At 33.2% G+C, this 25,009-nt stretch overlaps 3 protein-coding genes and 1 long non-coding RNA gene across 5 annotated transcripts in view; 2 read left to right on the top strand and 2 right to left on the bottom strand.

The window, feature by feature from the left end:
- The window catches only part of LOC144840827 (unconventional myosin-VIIb-like), a 36,831-nt gene extending 30,358 nt beyond the window's left edge, over positions 1-6,473 (top strand). The window contains exons 10-24 of the mRNA XM_078696868.1: positions 18-136; positions 294-435; positions 833-969; positions 1,415-1,512; positions 1,675-1,750; positions 1,971-2,074; positions 2,416-2,615; positions 2,961-3,024; positions 3,146-3,257; positions 3,495-3,594; positions 3,737-3,843; positions 4,064-4,158; positions 4,476-4,670; positions 5,051-5,149; positions 5,620-6,473. Of these exons, the coding sequence (XP_078552994.1) occupies positions 18-136; positions 294-435; positions 833-969; positions 1,415-1,512; positions 1,675-1,750; positions 1,971-2,074; positions 2,416-2,615; positions 2,961-3,024; positions 3,146-3,257; positions 3,495-3,594; positions 3,737-3,843; positions 4,064-4,158; positions 4,476-4,670; positions 5,051-5,149; position 5,620 (1,649 nt within the window). The 3' untranslated portion in view covers positions 5,621-6,473. The remainder of the gene's footprint in view (positions 1-17; positions 137-293; positions 436-832; positions 970-1,414; positions 1,513-1,674; positions 1,751-1,970; positions 2,075-2,415; positions 2,616-2,960; positions 3,025-3,145; positions 3,258-3,494; positions 3,595-3,736; positions 3,844-4,063; positions 4,159-4,475; positions 4,671-5,050; positions 5,150-5,619) is intronic.
- LOC144840834 (uncharacterized) overlaps positions 1,286-25,009 on the bottom strand; it is a 63,082-nt gene continuing 39,358 nt past the window's right edge. The window contains exon 2 of the long non-coding RNA XR_013611963.1: positions 1,286-1,301. This is a non-coding gene — a long non-coding RNA (uncharacterized LOC144840834). The remainder of the gene's footprint in view (positions 1,302-25,009) is intronic.
- On the bottom strand, positions 6,433-10,333 carry LOC144840830 (uncharacterized). 2 transcript variants are annotated; one of them, XM_078696871.1, is made up of 9 exons: positions 10,177-10,333; positions 9,305-9,890; positions 8,759-8,903; positions 8,615-8,644; positions 8,388-8,476; positions 8,217-8,287; positions 7,699-7,795; positions 7,555-7,603; positions 6,433-7,161 (listed from the first exon to the last, which is right to left on the bottom strand). In XM_078696871.1, the coding sequence occupies exons 2-9, from the start codon at positions 9,862-9,864 to the stop codon at positions 7,009-7,011; spliced, it is 1,194 nt and encodes a 397-aa protein (XP_078552997.1). In that variant the 5' UTR covers positions 9,865-9,890; positions 10,177-10,333; the 3' UTR covers positions 6,433-7,008. The 2 variants fall into 2 exon arrangements, with proteins under 2 accessions (XP_078552997.1, XP_078552998.1); XM_078696872.1 differs by having other exon boundaries at positions 10,218-10,333.
- LOC144840016 (nuclear protein localization protein 4 homolog) lies at positions 10,370-22,378 on the top strand. Its single transcript, XM_078695632.1, has 16 exons — positions 10,370-10,503; positions 10,822-10,902; positions 11,889-12,001; positions 12,132-12,353; positions 12,624-12,672; positions 13,025-13,119; positions 13,767-13,893; positions 14,002-14,181; positions 14,374-14,460; positions 16,933-17,004; positions 17,208-17,334; positions 18,252-18,412; positions 18,765-18,836; positions 19,037-19,255; positions 21,062-21,173; positions 21,619-22,378. Exons 1-16 carry the CDS (start codon positions 10,489-10,491, stop codon positions 21,771-21,773), a joined length of 1,887 nt encoding a protein of 628 aa, XP_078551758.1. The 5' UTR covers positions 10,370-10,488; the 3' UTR covers positions 21,774-22,378.

Here is a 25,009-nt window from a genome sequence, read left to right as displayed (position 1 = left end):
ATATTTTTATAATTTAGAAATCAAAGCGGTTGCTGCGTTGCTTGGGGTATCCGGTGTTGTTCTTTATCGCGGGTTTACAACAAGAACACACAATCTTAAGGGACAAGTGTTTAGATCCTTGTGTGATGCAGACACGGTATATACCATTTAACAACAATATTAAATCAATATAATAGACAAAACAGAATAGTTAAATTTGGTTAAAATTTGGTGCATTTTAAAATACTAGTTCACAAACAACTTCATGATTTCGTTTCCCAAACTAATTGTCTTTTGTACTATTTTACTCGTAGGCCAATGAAACCAGGAACAGACTGTCAAAAGCACTGTATTGCCGTACGGTATCAGCGATTGTTCGTCGCATTAATAGTGTGAGACCCCCTGGTTCTCAGTCAGGTGCATCTACTAGTAGCAGTGATGAAGTGCAGAGTATGGGTAGGCATTAACATTTTAAAATATTTATTTCTTCATTGGTGACCTATTCAGTACAAGACTGTTATCCCAGAGAATCCTCTACATTTTTGAAATAGTAGGCCAATTTATATTTTTTATTTTATTTTTTTTTATTGTACAAATTTGCAATCACTACAAACTTTACATTTTATTTGAAGGATGAGGTGCAAGCAACAAAAGTAATGTATCATGCCCACGAATACAATTATTCACTGTTATTTTTTTTGTTACTTATTATCTTTTAGACAAAATAAATGCTATTTGAATTTAATTCGCTTGAAATATGATACAGACACGCCTCAACCCCATGCCTCTCACATAGTAGTCTAATTTATGTCTCAAGAAATGTAATTTTGTTGTTGATTATTTGTAATTTCAGATTCAGTTTTCAAACCGTTAAGGCAGTCGTCTCCAGCAACTTCTAAAAGCTCTGTCAGTCACTCAAACAGCTCCCATGGATTCCCAGGAGAAGGCTTCATTGGCTTAGTAGACATGCCTAGCTTCCACAATCTCAAAGTAAGAACTAATCATTGTTATCCTCATCTAGAACATTTTCCCAAACTAGTGTTTGTGGTGGCATCCTAAGAATATGTAACTTTTTTCTCTAAAGAGTCCACTAACAATTTAGGGTCTTTATAAACTTAAAAAATAAAAAAATCACATGTTCTGTTATTAGATTTTAATATTAAATGTTTACATTTTTCAAAGGATATCATCGAGAGTGTGTACACAAAAATGTCTACACAAAAATGTCTACATCTCAAAATGGCAAAAAGAGCCTGTATTCTTTTTTCCTAGTTCCATCATTTACACTCCCTCCCCTTTACAATTAAAATCTCTCATGAAAACTCACCTATTTCAATAGCTATTCTTTTCATGGTGTGATGTGAGACTCTGGTAAAGAGCGGTTTATAAATGTTCGATATTATTATTAGTATTAATAAAATAATTTCTTTTACAGTGTAACCAATTGGACCAATTATGCATGAACCTCTGTTCAGAAAGATTACAACAATTTTACATTCAGAATGTTTTTACAGACAGTATAGAAGTGGCAAGGTAAGAAATCATTTTATTTCTCAACAATTTTTTTTTCTAATTTTTAGGTCTATATTCTGCGTTGAGTTGCTATGTACCATTTATAACAGAAAGATAATAACAAAGAAAGACATGAATTACGTTTAAAAATACATTATATAAATGAATGTGATAATCTTTTAGGGCTGAAGGAGTTGAGAATGTGTTAGAAATGGAATACATCGACAACAAACCATGTACAGATCTTTTAACTGCTCCAGTAAGTACTCTTGTCTTTTCATGATAAAAGAGGGTGCATCTCTAACCAAAAACAAAAACAGCACAGTTGCTATTAGGAGAATATGGGGAATACTTAAGCTGGTCCATAGCCTAACAGAAATAAACTGGGCAAAATTTATCTCTATATAGCTGTGTTTGTGTAATTAATTCCATTTTTAACTCGCCGCTATATTAATTAATAATTGCATTTGTTTTTATAGAAAAATGGAATTTTGGCAATTCTTGACAAAGAGACATTTTACCCAAAATGCAGCTGTGAAAATTTCCTTGAATCTCTGCAAGATTGTCACAATAATAACAACAGGTCAGTAATGATATTTTAATGAACTAGCTTGAAAAGGAGAATTCAAGTTCTCAGCCAGGCCTACCATGTGAATATTTGTATGATACAATAGGGAGTTTTCAATTTGCGATGACCCAAAACATCTATGAACTAGTTATGTCATTTTAATTCATCATGTGCATGTGGGGACACTGAAACGTGCTTCCTTACTTGATTCCCCAGCTCAGTTTTGGGTCCAAGTGACAAGACAACCAATGACCCAATACGCTTAGCTCCTATGTAGGTCTCGGCAAATTGTAAGCTTGTGAAAATGGTAACTTTATTTTAAATTCCCTCAATTTTTTTATAAACTGTTATTTCAGGTACTTCACTCCAGCTGTGGACAGTGAAAATTCATTTGGTGTGAAGCATTTCGCTGGTAATGTAGTCTACGATGCTAACGCCCTTCTAGAAGGCAATCGGGATGTTCTCAGTGATGATATTGTCAGCGTGTTCCATAAAAAATCTTGTAACTTTGGTTTTGCAACGCATCTTTTTTCTCATGAGTTAAAAGCACTTGAAGGTATGTGAGATGAATAAGCCAACCATTAGGTTGCATTTCTTATGATTATATGCATGCTCTGCTAAAAGGTCTAAGAAATAAAAAGAGGTAGATTTAACTTTGACATCACAGATGAAGACATTTTACTATTAGCCTGTTCCACCTTGTCAGAAGAGGTTGTGTGTCCTAAATTCTGGTGGTTTCTTTTCATTTAATTTTCATTTATTTTCAAAATAAAATTAAAACTTTGTTCTAACATGGTTAATGTATGATGTATAGTTGATTTTATTAGGAAAAAATTTGATTTATTTTGTTGAGGGTATAGTGAAATAAAAAACTAATTTTTATGTGTTGTTTATTTCATAGGTGGCAGTCCAACTGGAACTATATTTAAAGTTTTCTCCAGTTTTCATCCAGAAAACAGCTCAAGGTAAATCACATGAACATTTAAAATAAATGCTCCACAACCTTATACTTCATCTTTTTTGTGAATCTACCTCTTCTATGTAAACATCACAAATTGAAATACTTATTTATTGTCTAAATTGTAGTAAAAGTTATGAGGGTGTGAAAAGTACTCATATGCAAGATTTTCAAATGCGGCTGGACAGTTTAATGAAGACTCTACGCCAGTCAAGTCCACACTTTATACGATGTGTTAGAGTGAGTACGAGTTCTAAGCCTACTACAGATTCTGGCTACTTCTACTTAAATGAACAAATTTAAGTCTTTTTGTTTTGTTTTTTTTAATTTAATATTTTAAACAGAGGTGAACATCTCTTTGTGTGTATTAGGTGTAATATGGCCATTCTTGTTTATAATTTATTGTATTACCATCATCCTAAAGAATTGTCATTTTTAATTTTTAACAAACATTATATTTGTGTTATTCTACCATAGCCAAACAACTCCGAGGATTGTAATACCTTTGAACCTGAGATCATCAAAGAGCAACTAAGATCACTACAAGTACTTGAAACCACACATCTATTTGCTGGAGGTAATAAGCATTGCCAACAGATTCAAATATATGTTATCTACGTATAAACCCCATTCACTAAAATTTCATAGCCTTTTGTACATAATACCCAATATGGTATCATCATTTTGTTTTCATTATACTTCAATATTCATTTCTTTAGGCTATCCCAATAGACAGACATTTGCAGATTTTAACAAGAAATATGGTTTCTTTGCACCAAGACGAATTCTCAACAAAACCAAAGATAAAGCTATACAGAATTGCAAGGTAAGATATGTGTTGTGAAGAAAAAATGTATAAAAAAATAACCAACAAACTATTTTGAAAAGGTAGTTATTTCTGATGTTGGTAATTGTTATTATGGTAGCCCAAAGGTGCCTTGCTAACTAATGATATTTCCAATTCTGTGTTACCATAGTTCCTAAGATTTGGAGGAATTTAGTAGTAAATCAAATTTTGTTAATAAACTGTTTTTGTTTTTTTAAAGACTATTTTAGATTGTTTCTTACAAACTATGGAAATGAGTTCACTTCCTTACAGCAGTACAACATGGGCTATTGGAACAAAGCATGTCTTTCTAAGGTAAAATGTCATTTATATATTATGCAAATATTGCCTACTTAGAGGGACAATATAACATGTGATGGCATTTTGACCAATCATATTATTATATGTATATAATATTTGCATACAGTAGGCTATGTATTTATTATTATGTGGTAAATTATTATAGAATTGTTTTGTAATGGCTACACTCAACCAGTTTAGGAAACTTTTGAAGAGTTTGCATTTTACTCTTAGATATGTGATATGAGAAATGATGCAGCAGAAACAATAGTCCATGATTATAAAGTTTGAATAAATAAAATTTAAAATTCAATAATTTTCTCAACATATAGTGAAGAAGCTGTGCAGTATCTGGAGCTATGTCAGGTTGAAAGGCGCCACCAAGCCGCAGTCACCATCCAGTCACGTGTCAGAGGTTGGCATTGTCGGAGAAGATGGCCTCTGTTGAAACGGCAACTAAAACTGCATCAAATTATGGTGAAGATAAAACGTGATGCACCCCCATGCCGACCAAAGCTGTTTGATGTGTAAGTTGAATCACTTGCAATATATTTGTAACTTCTTTTCCGTTTAATTTACCAGTTTTATATTTTTTTTCAAATTTTTAAATGTATATTGTATATTGATAAATAATTCTATCATGTTATGGTGACTCTGTTGCTTTTGGGGTCCCAGGACTTTTTTTTTATGTCAAATGAATAAATAGGAAAAAAATGGCGTACAATCACTTTTGCAATAATTATAAGAAGAGAAAAAAAAAATGCTCCAACAGCTACACCCTCCTCATAGTGTGACAGTTAAGCAATTATCAATTTCCTCAATGCTAAGCAAATGAATTTGTAACCTTTGGCTACACCCTTTCTTGATATGGCTATTCATGATATATAACCTTTATTTTTCCATTTAGCATTGAACCTCCTCCACCACCACCTGGTAGACCCCCTCCTGACCCAGATGACCAACAGCACATTATGCAACAAACTAGGCACATATATGGTGCAAGATGGTTAGTATTATTAGATTCAATGTATTTAATATTGATCCAAAAAATTCTATTGATAATAGTATTTAATTTTTTCAAATTTGAAACCTCGACAATTATATTATAACTGCACGAATGGTGGTTGTTGAAAAGCAGTGAGGTAAAATTTATAGGGTGTCTAGAAAACTAAAATATATCTTTTATGTCTTAGTTTTCTAGATATTATTATTTTGTTAGACACCCATTGGGTTTAAAGAAATAAGACTTAATATGTCTTTTCTAGATCTAGAAAACTAAGGTCTTGGTTTTCTAGACACTCGTTTTTATAGACCAACATTGATCCCTCCTAAGTAGTTCTTGTAGTTAACACTAATTATTGGTTAGCATCCTTCCCCTTTTTGAAGAAACAAAGTATGCACAAACCCTATGGCTATCAATGTAGCTTAGTGTAAAATGTAAACCATTGAATAACTGTATGTTCATGTATTTTTCAGAAAATCCAATCAGCAACCGGAACCAAGACCTGATGTAGCAAAGTTTTTATTGGCCGGGTTTCTGTGAAACGTGCAATGATGTTAAAAAAGGATCTTTGATGTCAACAACTTTTATAATGCAATAACACTTTTTTTTAGTTTTGTATTTGTTTTTTACTGATACTGGTTGAATTTGTGAATTGAGTAAAATTTTCTTGTGAGGAACATTGCATGTGTATCCCTGTATTAGGTAAAAATTATGCTAAGTTAATAAGGTAATTTTCAGAGTACACTTTTTGAGAATTAAACCTTTCCAAATGTCCAGTGGGTTTGGTTTCAATATTTTACTTTGTTCCTCACAAAACATTATACTCAATTACACTCTAACTTTTTAGTTTATTAAATGTTTTTTATATATATCTATGTTTATCACCAACATCCTGTAAGTGTTATATATTTTTAAACTAAATAAAACAGGTTATGTGTGTGTATTATTTTACCTTCATATAGCATTACACTTATTACTGAACACTTTGGCACTAATAGACTGTGTTGTGTTATCACTAGCAATTGTCACTATCACTATGAATATTACATTTTATATATATTTTTATTTTGATCTCACCTTATGAATTAACTTAGAAGAGAGTGTTATCAAAATGATGCATGAAAAAAGACCAGCGTTTGAATTTCAGTAAAGAAATTTGTTAAACATTTTTAGTTATTTACCTTTAAAGTTCCATATTTAAAATTTATATAAATGTTTGTATTATTTAAAATATTGTAAAATATTTAAAATCGAAAGTTTTTATTAAAATGAAGTATAACAGTTAATTTTTGATTTACAGAATCGTTTATTTTTCTTTCTCACACAATGCATACTAATACAATACTAATATATTTCTTATAAAAATCTTTCTGCACGCGAAAAACAATTGCGCACACTGTATTGTGTAAAGCACATTACAAATACATTTTTACATAGCATTACACTTAATATTGCACTCCAGAATTTCAGTTTATTATAAAAAATTAGCTTTCTGTGAATTTGATTAAACACTAAAATATTTTCACCATCAAAGTCTAGCTTTACAACATTTATGTTTAGCACAATTCATTAAAAAAAAAATTAATCTGTCTGTCAAACTTCTGTTTGTAAAACTTATATCTAGAAAAGTCAGACCTGAATTAAAACGAGAGTAAAGTAAATATTTGTATATATTCTACATTGCTAAAGCTACATTCACAATTGTTTTGTTCAGAATGAAACACCCTGTCGTTAAATCTTGATTTTTTAAACAAAAACTCCTCCATTGTGAAAGGAAGTGTGAATTTACTTCAACTGTGAACAAAATGCTCATTTGAGACCGATGATGGCCCTGAACCAACCTCACGACTGTCAAAATTGAATTATAGGTGTTTATAAGTTCGAACAAGTTCATCTTGAACAGTCATTCCCAGCGATGCTTCCAACTTGCTTAGTTCTTCCATACACGCTTCCCTTCTGGCATTGATTTGAGAGATCACCATGTCATGTTCATCACTGAACTTTTGAAAATCAAACTGACAAAAAAAATAATAGTAATTAAAGTTAAAAATATATAAATGAACTCAAAGAAGAAGAATTGGATGTATTTGAAAATATGGTGGTATTTCCTGTTTATCTTTCATTTTGGTAGGTCAACACTTTGTGAATAAGCGACTTCAATAACTCAAGAGGGCGCCATATTTCAAAGGTCAATCGGGACAAAAAGTTCCATCTAGGCATGTGATGCTAGATGTAAATTTACATCATCACGCTGGCCTAGATGGACATTTTTGTCCAGATTGACCGTTGAAATATGGTGCCCTCTAGAGTTATTGAAGTCGCTTATTGTTTATATTTTAGTCCATTGAGCTGAGACTGGTTTGAGAATTACAATGGAATTATAACAGTTGAAAAATTCCCCTGCTTACCAGATCTGGACCAGCAGGACTCTCCTTCAGTCCATGAGCTTCCCGTAACCTATAATAAAATAAGATTGAAGATCCTTTAAATTTCTGTCCAGAAAATACTGGGCTGTGAACATTGTGCATTGAAAGAGGTAATGTAAAACTTACTCATCACACATTTCAAATGTTTTCTTAATTGATGTCTGTAGAATGTTTATCTCATTTTGATACTGAACAACAGAACATCCATCTTGATTTCCAATACCTGTTATAACAATAACAATGTGTTATTTGACAATTTTAAATTTGGATCTTGTATGACCTGTAAAAACATCTCTAAAATTCATATGCCCCAAAATTAAATCGTTCATGTACAGTGTTGCTTTTCCTTCATATTTTATTCTACAATTTTGGAACAAAAATTATTCTTTTTTTATACATTTTTATATTATTCAAAATTAGTATTCATTATGTTTGTTCCAAAATTATCTTATCACAGTGTTCTTTCTTTCTGTTCATCAAATTTCAAACTGGTGTTTCAACGACATTCTTCAAATTTGCAAAAACAAAATAGTATACTTTTCTTTCTTTAAAGCCTATTGATGAGGGAACCACAATTAACTGACAATGTGACTATGGTCCTATAGGATGTTGTATTGCAGTTTACCACTGTCTTATCATCTCACCTTTAAGTAATCTCTCTAGATCTTGTATTTCTTTTTGTATTACATTGTAGCTTCGAGAATCACCATAACGACTGGAAAACAACAAGTCTTTTATTTGTATATGTTGTATAGAAGCATAAACATGTTCATTATCTTTATTCATAGTTCATCATCTTTATTAGTTATACCTACCTTGCATCATGCATCAATTTACCATCTTTGCTATATATCTGGCCTTTTTTGGCATGGAAACAAACTTGTTCATTTCGTATGTGTTTTGACTGAAAATAAAATGAATTAATATAATTTCTAATTACACTGAAGTGTGTGCACAACAGATAATATATATGAATAGCCTCATGAGGTGACATCTAATTGATAAATGTGCGTTCTCTGATGCAACAACATTACCAACTTACCACATCATAATGAAACAGCTCTTTTGGGTCCTAAAACAAAACAAACAAAAAAATTATTACCCACAATATGCTTTACAGTGGATAAAGTATTATGTAATAATTAACATTATCCACATCTGAAACCAAAACGAATTGGCTACTCACATATGGCTTAGGTGGGGTTGGTATAAGTTTACATTTGTCTTCATCCAGACAGTCCTGGGGTGGGGGAACTATTGACAATGGCTCCCGCTCTAGTTCATTCAAACACGGAATAAAAATGAGGCAGTCTTCAGCAGTTACTCCACATCTGTAAAAAGAAAGAATGAGATTCTAATCTGCATCTCCTGAATCTGTCAGTCTTCATCGTTAGTGGTTGATTATTAATTTTGAGTATATTGTACAATTTATCTGTGATGGTTTAATGAAGATGACTACATCTGTTATGTTTACATTGTTTCAAAAGAATGAATACTTTATTGACATGTCTTAAATTAAATCATATTTGACTAGAATTTAACGACCTTTTGATTTGACCAGCGACCTGGTACATAGGAATTGTGTCATCGGTCGTCGCCTGGACCTAGAAACCACCAAACCATGTCAAGGAATAGATCAAGGAAGCATGTACAACTTCCTTGCATTCACACAATAAGCTAACTTGTTCCCAAGTTATCATCATCACAAATTGCAAGCTCCCTAATAACTTACACATCTTCATCCACATTCTCTGTCATCCATTTTGCTAGACTCGCTACCCCAGCTGGAATTTTTCTTGGCAAAATACCATTCATTGTCGAGGAAATCAATGTTTTTTGTGTATATTGCTTGGAATCAATGGTTAACTTATATGGGCAATGTTCTGTCTGCTCTTTAGGTTCATTGCAGGTCACACCTTTTTCAATTCCAAAACTTTCTGGTTGAAGATTCACTTTATCATCTAGTGGTAAAAACACCTTTTGCGGTGCGCTTGGGGGCCTTTGGTTCCTTTGCACTTTTTTATTTACATTTCTTACAGATTGTTTAGAGAATTGAAGTCGATCGTGACCTGTAATTGCTGATTTTGGTCGTACACTTTCAGTAAATTTCAAGTCATGATAGCTTAGTTTGTCATCTCGTTTTTCATCAAGTGTAGTTGATATTCTTGGTTTTGCGCTTTGGACTCTCCGTCTCATCATTGGACACTCGTGAAGTGGTGGTCTGTTCTCAGATGGAGGAACTGGTTCGAACATCAACTGAGCAGTCTTTGGCTTAAGCCTTGGTGTATTCATTTTTTTCTATCTAAGAAGTTGACCTTCTGTAAAAAAAAAGTATCTAATCTTTATTAATGCCCTATAACGCTGTTGACTATATGTCGGTCGATAGATAACAAGGAATTAGACTCACAGTTGACCGTACCCATAGCCTTCACGGCAACATCAACTTTTGGCATGGTCAACCTAAAATAATAAAGGCCCTTCCTCCCATTTATTTACTTAGTGAATAGAGAGGATACTAAAACAGAGTAGCATTATTAACTAGTAGGTTAGTCATCTAAACTAAAAACAAGTGGTAGGCCTCAAGGACCCTGGTCTAAAACGTACAAAATAAAAATATAACATTCAGTAACATCAATAATATATACACAAATGCATGAGGATACAGTCTGGCACAAGTAAACACATCTTCTAATAATCTAAATGATTCTTGATTCTTCATTTTTCTCCTCCATCGTCGACCAGATTGTTTACAGTCGCGATGACAAATTAAGGTCAAAGGTTGCTGTTTTTTTTACAAGTTGGACACTGGTGGTGGCGTTATCATTTTTGTGAAAATAAATGAAAAAGTGCTGAATAACTAACGTAAAATATACCAAATTACTTTTAATAACAGATTGTCCTCACTGAAAGGGGGTAATGTCGAATTCTATTGTAAGTATTTACACTCATCTGTCTTGCTTAGAAGTTTGTTAAAGAATTTTAACTTCCAATAATCAAGAAATTTTCTAGGCCTTCTCTGATTCATTCATTACCAACTAGGAATGGGGGCCAGGCGTAGGTGTGCTCCTGTCTTGGTTCATCAGAACAGTTAGGCCTACCTAGTCTAGGCCTAGCCTAGCTAGATAGTAGTTGATATAGAAGCCTGATAATATTCAATTCGTCAATCATCTTTCATTGATTATATAATATTATGAGTGACAATAGAAATAAAGTAGTAAATTCTTTTAAATGTGTGTTTCTGTTTATCAGATTGTTCGAGTTCAATCATCTGAAGGTACAAAACGAGTCAAGGTTTCACCATCACTATCTGTGTCCAAATTTTTACAAAAGGTATTGTTTCAGTAGTACAACTTGGTCATACAAATAACTAATCTGTACATGGTAGAGTAAGGCTTTATGAAAGCACATGCAAACATCATCATTCATTAATTATTAATGTTATTTTTGGATATTTAATTGTTCGTTTTGTGCAATTTAAAAATCTGCTGAATAGTGATTATTAGGTTTTTTCCGCAATTTAAGACTGCTCCAGAAGAGCCAATTTAAGACTTCTCCACAGTGCCAAAGGAATCAATTCATGTCAACTGATATGTGTAACACGTTATTGATTTATGTCACAAGAAAAGTGCCACAATATTTACTCGGAAAAAAGCTTTAAAGCTCAGGTACAGGCATGAATTTTAAATTTAATATCTGGTTAATTGTACATAAATCAAATATTTGTAACAGAAATCAAGATGAAAAAACATGAATTTCCCTTAAAATGGTCAAATACAAAATTTGGCAAAATTCTGCTATAAAAACCAGGAAGACTTTTTTTCAGTAGTTAGGTAGTTTAACTAATGTAATAACATGTCTGGTGACTCCCTAGAAGGTTGGAAAAAAAGATGTGGATATACGGTGGATAATTTTTGCTATAGCATGAAAATAAAACTCTGACGTTGAATAAAAATACCAGAAACGTAAAATTCAAGATATTACCTATATTTAGTCATCTGATAACATTTTTTACCACACCATTTATTTTTTATAGTTTTCCAAAAATGCTCTATTTACAACATTTGTGTACAAAAGAATCAAGATTTTACTTTGTAATTTGAACTATCCCCCCACTGATAAGAAAGTGCTTATTTTCAACAAGCATGTGTAACACAAATAAAATTATGAAACATAGGGGAAACTATAGATCAATAATTATTGGAATGTATGATCAATAAGAATTTTTTGCCCGCACCTGGCCTTTAATAGTAGTCATGTTGGCAGTCAAGATTTTTCACTTCAGTAGTAGCTATAATAGTGTATATTAATTTTCACAGGTAGCAGATGAACTTGAAATACCAAGAGATGGATTCAACATATATAGATGTAGAAATAAAACACAAGAAATAACATCAGCATCAAGGCAAACTCTTCATACCTTGCATATCAGGTATAGACAAATATATAAATTGTTTGAATAGAGATTATATGGCAGTTATACTTACAGTTTATAATGCAAAGAAATGTTTAAAAAAAAATCTTCATTTTTAAATTTGAGATATTTTATAATTTTCACTCAGAAATGGAGACATGTTTTATTTGTTCCCAAATGCTCATGGATCAAGTGCAATGGAAACGGAGGATGAAGCGGGTGCTTTTGCTTCAAGCTCCTCCACTGGGGCTGCTGCTTCAAATGCTGTGACACCTTCAAGTGTTGCCGCTATCAAGATTGACGAGGATGATGTGGATGTATTGTTAGCTAAACAAGATGGCAAGATATATAGGCAGAGAGATCTACAATTGTACGTCATAGAAGTTTTGATTTTTCATTAAAAAATGTGACATTATGAACTGTCTATGTTGGACATTGCTTGTCATTAGACAAAATAGCTATCAGTCAACAACATTGTAGGGTCAAACCCTTCTGGGTGAAATCATATATTATGGGTTCCAGACAGAAATGAAATTAATCTTGAACATAAATTTACAAGGCATGATACTATCATCATATTTTGTTTACAAAAATTGATAATGCATATGTTTTTAAATATTTTTACTTTTGTTTGTTTTAGTTGCCATCACAACGAGAACTCAAAATGTGTTCATTGCGTTCCATTAGAGGTAGGTATTCATTCAGGTGACTACAAAATGGAAGGCTCTGATTAAGATTGTCTTTGACGATGGACTACTGATCGTGAGATCGAGGTTCGAATTCAACTCCCGCCGCCTTGCTTGTATCCTTACGCAAGATACTTACGTTTGTCTCTCTTCACCCAGGTGTATAAATGGGTACCCAGTTAGATCAAGACACAACTTTGCGCTGATTACTAGCTGCATTATGGGAGTATGTTTCCATACGTGTTTGATCCCCAAAAAAAATGACTGGGGTAATAATGTTCAGCGCTTAGAGGTTTCACAACATTAGGCGCTATATAAATCCAGGATATTATAATTATATTTTTTTTTCACACAGCCTTATGATGAGAAGTACATGATGATGCAAGATCCCCCAATCAAACACATGTCCTTTCACACGTACTTAAGAAAGTTAAAAGGAGGTGCAGATAAGTAAGTTTTGATCTGAAGTGTTCTGTAAATTCCTACCATCTTTCATTTCATAGCATCCATACTACAGTAATAGAAGTGTAGAAATATTGTTACTGTAGAAACTTCTATTTTTAAATATAAAAATTTAATTTGAGGCATTGTTTTTTTGTTGACAATTATTTATTCCAATTCTGATAAAAAATAAAAAGTATTACCTTATCTGGATCTGGATGAATACTGACGAAGGACCACATGGGTATATGCGCCAGGGGGTGCATCTCTCGGTGTGCAAACATCATACTTAACTGAATTTGTTTTATAATTTTTTTTTTTTTTAATTTATTAATTTCACAACTTCACAAAACTGACCAAACAATGACGAAAAAACAAACAATTATTAATATACATAACAGGATGAGCCAATAATATCGGCATGGGTTCAATGGATAAGGACTATAAACCATAGTTTGCCTGCGTGCACTTTAAAGAACCCAGTCCATTATTCAAGACGCGTAGGGGGCTGCCCCAGTGAACTGGTTTGCAAAATAGCCAATGTATCCAGCGAATTACCACATATCTGATGGGACAGTCATTAATTTGCTATTAAGAATCCTTGTCCATAAGTACCTAAATACATAAAATAAAATAACGAAATTGAACTTTTTTAGAGGGAAATTTGTTAATCTTGAAAACTTATCATGCAAAATAAAGACAAACTGCCCTACTGGACATGCATCATGGCCAGATGGCATCTGTACAAACTGTCAGCCAAGTCCAGTGACCTTAGACAGACAGGTAAGAACCTAAAAATCACAGTTAAATGTTGACAATATAGAGTGCATGGCTGGTTGCTGTTTTGAAACAAACAAAGCTTAAGTACATGTATTTTGTGTCTATGTTTAGGTCTATCGGCATGTGGATAATGTTATGTTTGAGAACTCCAAAGTCATAGACAACTTTCTAGAGTATTGGCGCAAGACCGGTTTCCAGCGGATAGGATATATGTTTGGTCGCTATGACATTCACAAAGACGTTCCTCTTGGTATAAAAGCGATAGTTTCAACTATTTATGAACCACCTCAGGTTAGAAATTGTTTACTTTACAACTCTCCCAAAACTAGACCTTGTCCACATTTTCCGATTTTCCTGAAAATCTGGCCACAAAGGTCAAATCCTGTTTTGGGAGAGTTTTCTGTTTTCAGAGAGTTAATTAGGTTCTTTAGATGTCAAATTCTTACCTTAGAGTTTTCCAAATTTTTTTTAAAATTTTCATAGAGAGCAACCGCACATAGTATTGAACTTCTCCCAGATGCAAAAGATGAAACAATAGACAGTATAGCAATGAAACTTGGTTTACGAAAGGTAAGACAATTATGTATGATTCCACAAAACTTTCAAGTTAAAATTACAATTGTGAGGCATTTGATAAATAGGCAAACTGTTTCTCGAAACATGTCAAGACATTTGAAGGCAGTTTGCCTATTTATCAATCGTGATTTTAAAACAATTATGTTTTTATCATTGTAAAGAGTCTTCAAATACAAATACCTCATCTTATTTCATAAATAATAGCAATTACTGACCATTTAACCAAATGATTAAACCAAAAAGAAGTATGTTGTGATTCTATAAAATGTACCGTAAATCTTCTAATAGTAACCCACACTCTAATAGTAACCCCCCTTCTAATAGTAACCCACCTTATAAGTCAATCTATAATGATAACCCACTACTCTAATAGTAACCCATGGGAGTTACTATTAGAGTCAAAAACTTATGATGCAGCCGTATTTTGAAAATAAGGAGATAATGCATGTTGATCTCGGGAGTGGAGGAGGATTGTGTGTTTTTGAGAAAGTTAGAGTTCAAACAAATTTGTTTATTCGTACTGTTTTATTATTTTACTATGAGTTGCTGACCGGAAAAGTTGGGGGTGGGTTACTATTTTCAGGTGCCTAATTTAAGATTAGTAATAGTAACCCACTACTCTAATAGTAACCCCCCTTCTAATAGTAACCCACCCTAAAAAAACAATCAAAGAATAATAACCCAGGGTTACAATTAGAAGATTTATGTTATACCACCACTCAGGTTGTGTTTGAATGCTGATATCAGTCTACTGCCCTCAGTTAACTTAATCTAGTGGAGTGAACAAATCTAAAACCAGTTTGAAATAACTAGCCTGAATTTATTCCATAATATGCCAAGTTAGTCACCCCACTTGATTTCTGAGACAGGGACATATGTTGCGTGGTTGTTGGGTTCAATTTCCCAGCAGACTATACTTAGAAACAGATCCAACATTGTGACTTCTGTTAACCTTATAATATACATAACATCTGATTGTTACCATTCTTTGTCAAGACATATGGAAATAAAATATAAAGTCAAAGTTGAAAAGTATAAAATAGAGAATAAATTACATTAAAACGAAAGTTGTTTTGAGGTCGGCAACAGTCACTTTCTGGTTTTAAAAGTGTCTTATTATATAATATATATTTGATTTTCTTGGCTTTTCCAAAAATGTGTAATCATCTAATTTAAGCCATTTTGGATTTCACCTTATGTTTGTACAGAGTATGCAATCTAATTTGTGTTTACTATTGATTGTGTGGTCATTATCTATATTTGTTTACTTTTTAACAAATCAAGTACCTGTAACTGCCTGTCTGAGGTCATAATAGGATAAGGCTATGATAGGGTAATCATTATGATCACAAGAACTAGTCTTAGTAGAGATGAAAACACTGCTTTTAGTAGCAGTAGAGGAATAGCTGGCTCATTTGAGCAATCCAAAAATTCACAGATCAAAATGTTATCAAAGGGGTTTATAGACATCAAATGATGCTATCTTGTGCATGTATGGTTGTTCTTCATTAATGAATCCTTGATGGATAAGGGTCTTGGGAAGTTTTTATTATCTCTAGTCTATTTTTATATTCAGAATTTCAACTTTGATGCTACAGAAAAATATCTTTTTTTATGACTGATCTTTTCTTCATAAAATGGTTTACTGCTTTACCTTATAATAAATTAATTGTTGTTTATGGTTTTGATATCTATTTTTATCCGTTAGTCAATCATCCTTATAGACTGATTGATAAAGTTTAACAGTTATGTTTTGTATGTAAATAAGATTAAAATCATCTTACGACACGTCTCGTTAGCATGCTAAATGCATGGCTATGACAGCATTTGCAATCACTAATGTCAATAATATCTGGAGTAATGTCAGATTTGACCTTTAAACTTACTGGTTTTTGCTGAACGAAGCATAACTTTACCCCTTACTATTTTAATTTCTTTCAATTGTTTTGCTTATATAAATATGGCAGATATCAATGTAAAGTTGCCTTATGACCAGATTGAAATTTCAGTTCTACAGAAATAACTGCATGACTTTAGCCTTAAGTAAATAAAATATATACACTAGTACCTGATGATGATAAGAGTTTTGTTTCCTCAGAATCTGAGAACAAGTAATATGTTTAATTTTTTTTTTTAAATCAGCAATTCAAAAAAATGAAATGTATGAAATAGATACACTTTGTAATGATTGCAGTTTAAGTGAGTGAGCTAACTTTAAATTAATAGATTAAAATAATAGTTCATAGTTCTGTTAATATATAGTTGGTTGGTTCATAGTATAGTTGGTCAAAATTGTTGAAAATCTTATACTTCATTTCATTATCTATCAACAAAGCATGTTTTAGCTTGATTTTATTTATTTTTTGTCCATTACATTTGTCTAATACAACTACATCTGTCTATAATTGTACACTTATGCTTTCTCATGAGTAAATATATTTGATAACATGTTTTGTTTTTATACAGGTGGGTTGGATTTTCACAGATTTAATACCAGAAGATTTAAATAAAGGAACAGTTAAACACACAAGAAATATGGTATGTAATTTTAATTAAAGTAAATTAATTATTTGTAACTTAGTGACAATTCAAATTCATTAAAATACTTTAAACAAATTTACAAATGTATTGTGGGTGATGGCAGGGTGTGGTTATCAATCTATTTTTTTTGGTCTTTATAATGAAGACTCCCTTTGTGAATGTTTTCTAAGACTGTTTTTATTTTGTTTTTCTTCTTGAAGGATGCTCATTTCTTAAGTGCAGAAGAATGTATAATGGCAGCTAGCTTTCAGAATCAACACTGTAATCCATGCAATGAAGCAACTGATAAATACTTTGGCTCAAAGTTTGTAACATGTATTATAACAGGTACAATAGTAACAATTGTGATGTCATCACTACACATTAGGGAGCTTTTGATTTGCAACGACCGATGACCTAACTAGGTCAATCGGACCTAGAAACCATCAAAATTGTGTCGAGGTGGAGAGCGAGGAAACATATTTTGCATGCACACAATGCAATAACACAACATAGTTTGGTCACCGGTTGTCACAAATCAAAAGATCCCTATTAACTAGACTATGCAAACATCAATTTTTTATTATCACATGCTACCATTCTGTAAATTAAATACCAAATATGGTCACATGACTAATGAGCGCGCAAATGTATTTTTTGTATGTACAATTTTGATGATATGTGTGTATGTTTTGCATCCATCACGCCATTAGTAGTAAGATAGTGAGATGTATTTATCAAACATATCTCAGTATGACCAGATCTGAATAGAAAATAAACAAGAATTCCATTTAGATAATCAATGTAGTTTAACATACAGATAAGTACAACAATAAATATTGAATGTTGTTTGCTAACCCCAGTTCATATTGTATGTTGTCAGCTATGAGTAAATATTATTAGGTGAATAATAGGTCATGTATATCATTGGCAAAAGTTTGTTGACTAAGATTGTTTGTAGTTGGTGGAACAATGAATATACAGTATGACCGAGTATGGGACAATGTGGTTTGAGATTTGGTAAAGCTAAGGGGATATGGTTATACTAGGATTGCAATAACAATGGTTTACCAATGTCTTGTGTCCAAATTTAACCCAAATTAGGGGTGGGATTATACTTGAGCATGGGATTATATTTGATCATATACACTACTTTTCAAAAAACAATAAATGAGGAAACAAACCATTTCAAAAGACTTTATTGTTAATAAAAATAAATTAATAATAATAAAAAAAATTATTTATGTATGATTTAATTTGTTTAGGAGATGTAAATAATCAAATTCATCAAGAGTGCTATCAGGTATCAAATCAGTGTATGGCACTTGTACGAGATTGCTGCCTTATTCCGACTAAAGACGCCCCAGAATTAGGCTACATACGAGAATCCACACAAGATCAGTATGTTCCTGATGTCTTTTATAATGTAAGTACAGTACAGGAACAAGATCAATACATTTCCATCAAAGATCAGACTAAGAAATGTTTATCTAAATAAATTATCTATATTTATTTTTATATACCCAGATTTTATTTTCCCTTGATCTTTGTAAGAAGATGATGTCAACATTTATTTATAGACTTTAAATACTTGAGTCTAAATACAATATAACCTCCTTTTACGTACCAAGATTTTATTTTCCCATATAAATTTCAAATACATTGGTTTTGAAGTGTTTATATGTATACTAAGTATAGTGACACTCTAACCATAGTCAATAGAAACGTTCTATTGACTATGCTCTAACATATGACTGCAATTTTGTTTCTATTTTTAGGAAAAAGATAGTTATGGAAATGTTCTGAAGAAATTAGCCAGACCGTTACCTGTAGAGTTCCTGCTATTGGACGCAAGTTCTTACAATTACTAATTATTAACTGACAAACAAACTATTTTCAATTACTACTGTTATTCAAAAAAGGAGACTTTTTATTCACGAACAAAGTCAAATGCAGTGTAAAAAAAGCCTTGATAGTAACTCTTTTATCCTCAATATTAAATCATATTTGTTATGTTGTAATATGTTCTCCCATAATTTATTTATTTTAGGTACCAAGTGGCTTTTCAAAGGATCCAATCTATGCATTTAATGGTCGTAACGCAGCTAATCATTTTCCAATAGAGAATAGATCAGAGTTTGGGGAGATCCAAGATTTAACAGCCTTATCCAAATATATGAAACAGTTTCCAAAGTCTGAATTCCTACAAGCTATGTCAGATTTTCACCTTCTTATGTACCTAGCAACATTTGAAATGTTCCCTCTAAAGGTATGCAAATACTAACTTTTCACTCAAGTATGACTTTCTAATTTTTTGTAAAGTGTTTGTGAATTTTTAGAATATTATAAATATTCCAAAAATTCACAAACAAATTTAATATCAATTGTACATATCTTTATTTATTTATTAGTTAGGTAAATTTGTTTGATATTGTCATAGAGGGCCCCTGGATATCAACTAGCCTTCATGTCTAGCTGGGTAACTAGATTAAAGTACAGTTTTTAAAAAGGTACAAGATAAATCACTCTGTACTCTCTAGAAATGCAGAAAATAGAATTTCTTATGATCTCATCTCATATAAGATAACAGTACAACCTCTATTAAGAGGACACTATCTGGACGCCACTTAATAGGGTTGTCCTCTGAATAGGAGTTGGCTGTAGTGTAAAACGTATACTTCCTCTTGTTTCATGGGAAAGTGTCTTCTTAACAGGATAACTTAACTGAATAAGGGTGTTTCAAAGAGGGGTTTTACCAGGGAGTTAGTGTACAACTCCCTGGGTTTTACTGTATTTCATTTTTCAATGATTACAGCATAAAGTTTGCCTTCAATTAGCCTTGCTGTTAATCACTATATCAATATTATTATATAAAATAGTTTACTCACAAGGTTCAAATGAAGTATTGTATGATAAGCACAGCAGCCTTGATCTCTAGCATGTACTTATCTATTATATGGGTCATCACTAATGGACTGATTATATACATACATATATACTTACTAGCAGGTACTCGTCCAATGGACGTGCACCATGAAAAAGTGCATACATGTTCTAGAAATGTGTACAATATATGGCATGTGAGAGTCTAACAAATATGCAGAGTATATATATTATAGAATACAGTATACATACAGTAGAAACTCAGAGAAAAAAACTGAACCCAAATCGAAGTATAAGGGATACACCCTTGTTGGTAACCAGGGTTCAGACTAAAGCGTTTTATGCACTGATCATACAGTAGAAACTCAGAGAAAAAAACTGAACCCAAACCGAAGTATAAGGGATACGCCCTTGTTGGTAACCAGGGTTCAGACTAAAGCGTTTTATGCACTGATCATACAGTAGAAACTCAGAGAAAAAAACTGAACCCAAACCGAAGTATAAGGGATACGCCCTTGTTGGTAACCAGGGTTCAGACTAAAGCGTTTTATGCACTGATCATACAGTAGAAACTCAGAGAAAAAAACTGAACCCAAACCGAAGTATGGGGATACGCCCTTGTTGGTAACCAGGGTTCAGACTAAATTGAACTCTGGTGAGCACCTGCCTCCTGCCCTAGTAAAGAGAATAGGTTTACTGTATTCTTAAGTTAGGAAAGACAGAAAGTTTGTTTCCCTGTTAATACTTATAAATATTGTACTTTGATTGATGTATTATATTTTCTTATGTATTTTTTAATGGGTGCATGAGATTACTATACCTCCTCCGATTCAGGATTTATGTTCGATCGACGATGACCTGCTGCTTGTGACGCTCTTTAATTGTTATTATTTATTGCATGCTCGATTGATTTTGTGTGCGGAGAAACGGGCAAGGATTGCAGAACACAGCGTTCGGCAGTTGCAAAGAAATTGGTCTAAAAAACACATTTTGCTCTGCACTGTTTCAATATCAAGTTTAATACGCCTTTAATTTATAAGCATGATATAGTAAGTTTGTCCATCCCATAAATGGCGAGAATTTGAAATAAATAAAATACATTTTTGTATAATCTAACCAATGTTTTCCTTGATTTATAGTTTTGACAGATACTTAGATTTCAAAATAATTTATCAATATGTTTTTTTTACAGGAGCATATGGATTTGCTTTTGGATGCTTTAAAATTACATGATATGAAATTAGCAGAGGAATGGAGTAAAGGAGAACACTGGTCAACGCTACAACACTTTATGGCTGCACAAGGTATTTTAACGGTCTTTTAATTTATAATGAACTATGACCTATATATATTGGGTCATTGGTGTAGACCTAGAATGCAGTGAGGAAGCATGTCCCAATGACCCTGTATGCACACAATGACTTGACAGAACATGACTGGTTCCTAGGTCATCGCAAATTGAAAGCACCTTAACGACTATTCTATTGAATAATTACTTAACTTTAACATTATAGGTCATGTCAGGTTAGACAAGTATCACCTGATATGACCTGTAATGTCACATCAGTAATAACTAAATATTAACTTGACCTGTGATGACATAAATGACATTATAGAGCATGTCAAATAATGGTTACTCAGAACTGCTGGACATGTCATAGGTCAATCTCATTCATTATTTTTTTCCAAATTACACTTATGTGTTTACTGATGTACAAGGTAGCTTTCATGAACATTTTTATTCCACAGCACCTAGCCCTACATTCTCATCAGGACCAATTGATATATCAGACGAGGCATCATCATCATCGTCAGCAGCAGCTACATGGGCCTGCAATGCTTGTACATTTATCAACTCTGGTAATCGACAAGCTTGCGAATTATGCGAGAGTTCAAGGCCGTGAGAACACGCCAGATTACGGTTTAAATTTCTCCAATTTTGTTTAAAAAAACTATAGATAGTATTAAATATAATTCAAAATATCTCATGCACTATACTTTTATACTTTGTTTCTAACTTGAACCATCCTGATATTCCTACTTTCCATTCCTTTTCATTACTGTAACACCCCTTCCTTTCTTTTCATTATACTGTAACACCCCTTCCTTTCTTTTCTTTTTTTTCACTTTCTTACATTTCTTTGATAGCTACAATCGTCTATCATTTTCTGTTACCTGGTTTATGTTATTAAATTGTATATTTCTTTCTCTTATTTTCTTATAAAATATGTTTGTTATTATCGTTTATTTAATAATTTAATTAATAATGCTCCATAGCTTTTTGTCCACCAATCATCCTCTTGGAAATTGCTCCATAACTTTTTGTCCACCAATCATCTTCTTGGAAATTTGATTTGAAATTATATGTAAAATGGACAAATTTCAGCTGAAATAAAGTTTATGACCAGTACCAAATACTGTTGTGTATAGTAATGTATTTTGTCATTGTAAACTGCTGTTTTTGGAAATTCGTGACATAAGTAAAGGACAAATGTGGAATTGTGAGACAAAGATTTTATTATATCTGTTTATTTTTGATAATTAAAATCGTCACATTAAATATAATATTGAACCAATAAATTAACCATTTCAAATAAATTATACATTATTATCCAACCATCAGTCATTTAAACTTGTATACTTCTTCCGGATTAAACATACATGGTTACTAAGTGTGTACAAAAATACGATGAAACATTTTCGCTTTAAAAGAAAGAAAGAAAGAAAGAAAATTAAGAAGGAAATAATGAATTGCAGATATTAAGCAATCATGCCATCACTGATGGCTAACAGCGTCACGCCAGTATCAGTATTATGAAAAGTACCTGGACAATTTGGCTGATAAACAAGCTTCGGCAGACCAAACTCATTCAATAAAACGGTGCAGAAGAAAACAAATGAATAAAACGGCGGTAAATTCCGGCAGACCAAACCCCTTTACTACGGTACAAAAACGATCGAGACAACAAAGTTGTATCGTAAATGAGAGTTTGGTGTAATGGTTATGTATCCAGCCTCTCACAGTTGAGATCGCTGGTTCAATTCCCGCTGAGATTTTTTGATGGAGTAAGAGCAGTTTTCTGTTTGGGCTCATGCCTATTACTTGCTCCTGGCAAGATGGATTGTAAAACGTATTTTTAAGAACTTTTGCCGAATAAATATTATTATTATTACCAGGAAATAGTGAAATTATAATTTCACTCTTCCCTGGTAGAGGGTGCGGACTAAAATACGATCGTGACAACAATTAAACACTCGATCACTAAAGATGCAGACTAAAACAAAGTCGATAACCGAGGTGAATTCATTAACGGGCAATCAGGGAGACCTAATTAATTAATTTTAAACCAGTGAAAGATCCAGCATTGTGTATAAGAGGGGCGCCTACGCCACAAACAATATCATGGGAGGGGGAGCATGGTTTTGTGTAAAATGTTTTCAAGTGAAATGTTATGCGATGCAAACTCAGGTGTCCATTACCGTGCTCGGCGCTCCTCTAACACAAACCCCCCATAACAATAAATATAAAAATCATAATTGCGCAACCACAATTACTTTAGTTTATAGTATAATCACACTTTTCGGTTCCCCAAAACAATTGTAAAGGCACAAGAAAACATCGTTTTAGAAATATTGCAACATATCACTTGCCAAATGCGTGTTTATGTTGAGAACTCCCGGAGCTATTCGATATATTCCATATCGGATGATCTACTTCTTGTAATGACGGAACTAAATATGTTGCGTTTAATAACGATTTACATTGTAAAGAAATCACTTTCCTTGTATGCAAATGCATTGTAGTGTAATGATTTTAAATGGGTTACAGTATTGTTATTAGATCCGCATCCCGGAGACTTAACTGACTTGAACGAAACTACGGGTCATGTTTACAGTTATTCCTATTTTATATAATCTTATACGAGGTAAAGTAAATGTTTACTTTGTAAAAGTTGAGTTTACTATGTGATTAAAACTATATCGAAACAATGAGTTATGTTTGAAATATTATATTTATATATTGTTATCTTATCTAAAGTGTACATTGTAATGTTTTCCCATCAGTCATTGAACCCTATTTGTGAGGTTTGGCCATTTCCAAGACTGCCTTCCGCGTTACTAACTCTGGTCTGTTAAGTGCATATGGACGTATGTGAATGCCATATGAATGAGTGTGAGCTACGTGTGTGATACCGTATGAACGCAAGTAACTATGAGCAACGTGTGTGAATACCATATATGAACGAGTGTCAGCTACGTGGGTGACATCGTATGATCGAGTGTGAGCTACATGTGTGCATACCGTATGAACGAGTGTGAGCTACGTGTGTGCATACCGTATGATACATTTGTGTGAGCTACGTGTGTGACACCGTATGAACGAGTGTGAGCTACGTGTGTGCATACCGTATGAACGCCATGAACGCAGTACATGTGAGCTACTTGTGTATACTGTATGAACGAGTGTGAGCTACGTGTGTGCATACCGTATGAACGCAGTACCTGTGAGCTCGTGTGTATACCGTATGAACGAGTGTGAGCTACGTGTGTGCATACCGTATGAACGCAACTGTACCTGTGAGCTACGTGTGTATACCGTATGAACGAGTGTGAGCTACGTGTGTGCATACCGTATGAACGCAGTACCTGTGTGCTACGTGTGTGAATACCGTATGAACGAGTGTGAGCTACGTGTGTGAATACCGTATGAACGAGTGTGAGCTACGTGTGTGCACACCGTATGAACGCAGTACCTGTGAGCTACGTGTGTGAATACCGTACCGTATGAACGAGTGTGGGCTACGTGTGTGAATACCATATGAACGAGTGTGAGCTACGTGTGTGAATACCGTATGAACGAGTGTGAGCTAGTACGTGTGTGCATACCGTATGAAAGAGTGTGAGCTACGTGTGTGATACTGTACGAACGAGTGTGAGCTACGTGTGTGCATACCGTATGAACGAGTGTGAGCTACGTGTTTGCATACCGTATGAACGCAGTACCTGTGAGCTACGTGTGTGATACCGTATGAACGAGTGTGAGCTACGTGTGTGCATACCGTAGGAACGCAGTAACTGTGAGCTACGTGTGTACATGCCGTATGAACACAGTAACTGTGAGCTACGTGTGTGATACCAT

The sequence above is a fragment of the Antedon bifida genome, chromosome 4, assembly GCF_963402885.1.
Source record: "Antedon bifida chromosome 4, ecAntBifi1.1, whole genome shotgun sequence".
Classification (NCBI taxonomy): Eukaryota; Metazoa; Echinodermata; class Crinoidea; order Comatulida; family Antedonidae; genus Antedon; species Antedon bifida.
The sequence above is the reverse complement of the archived record's forward strand: the minus strand, read 5'-3'. Positions and strand labels throughout refer to the sequence as shown.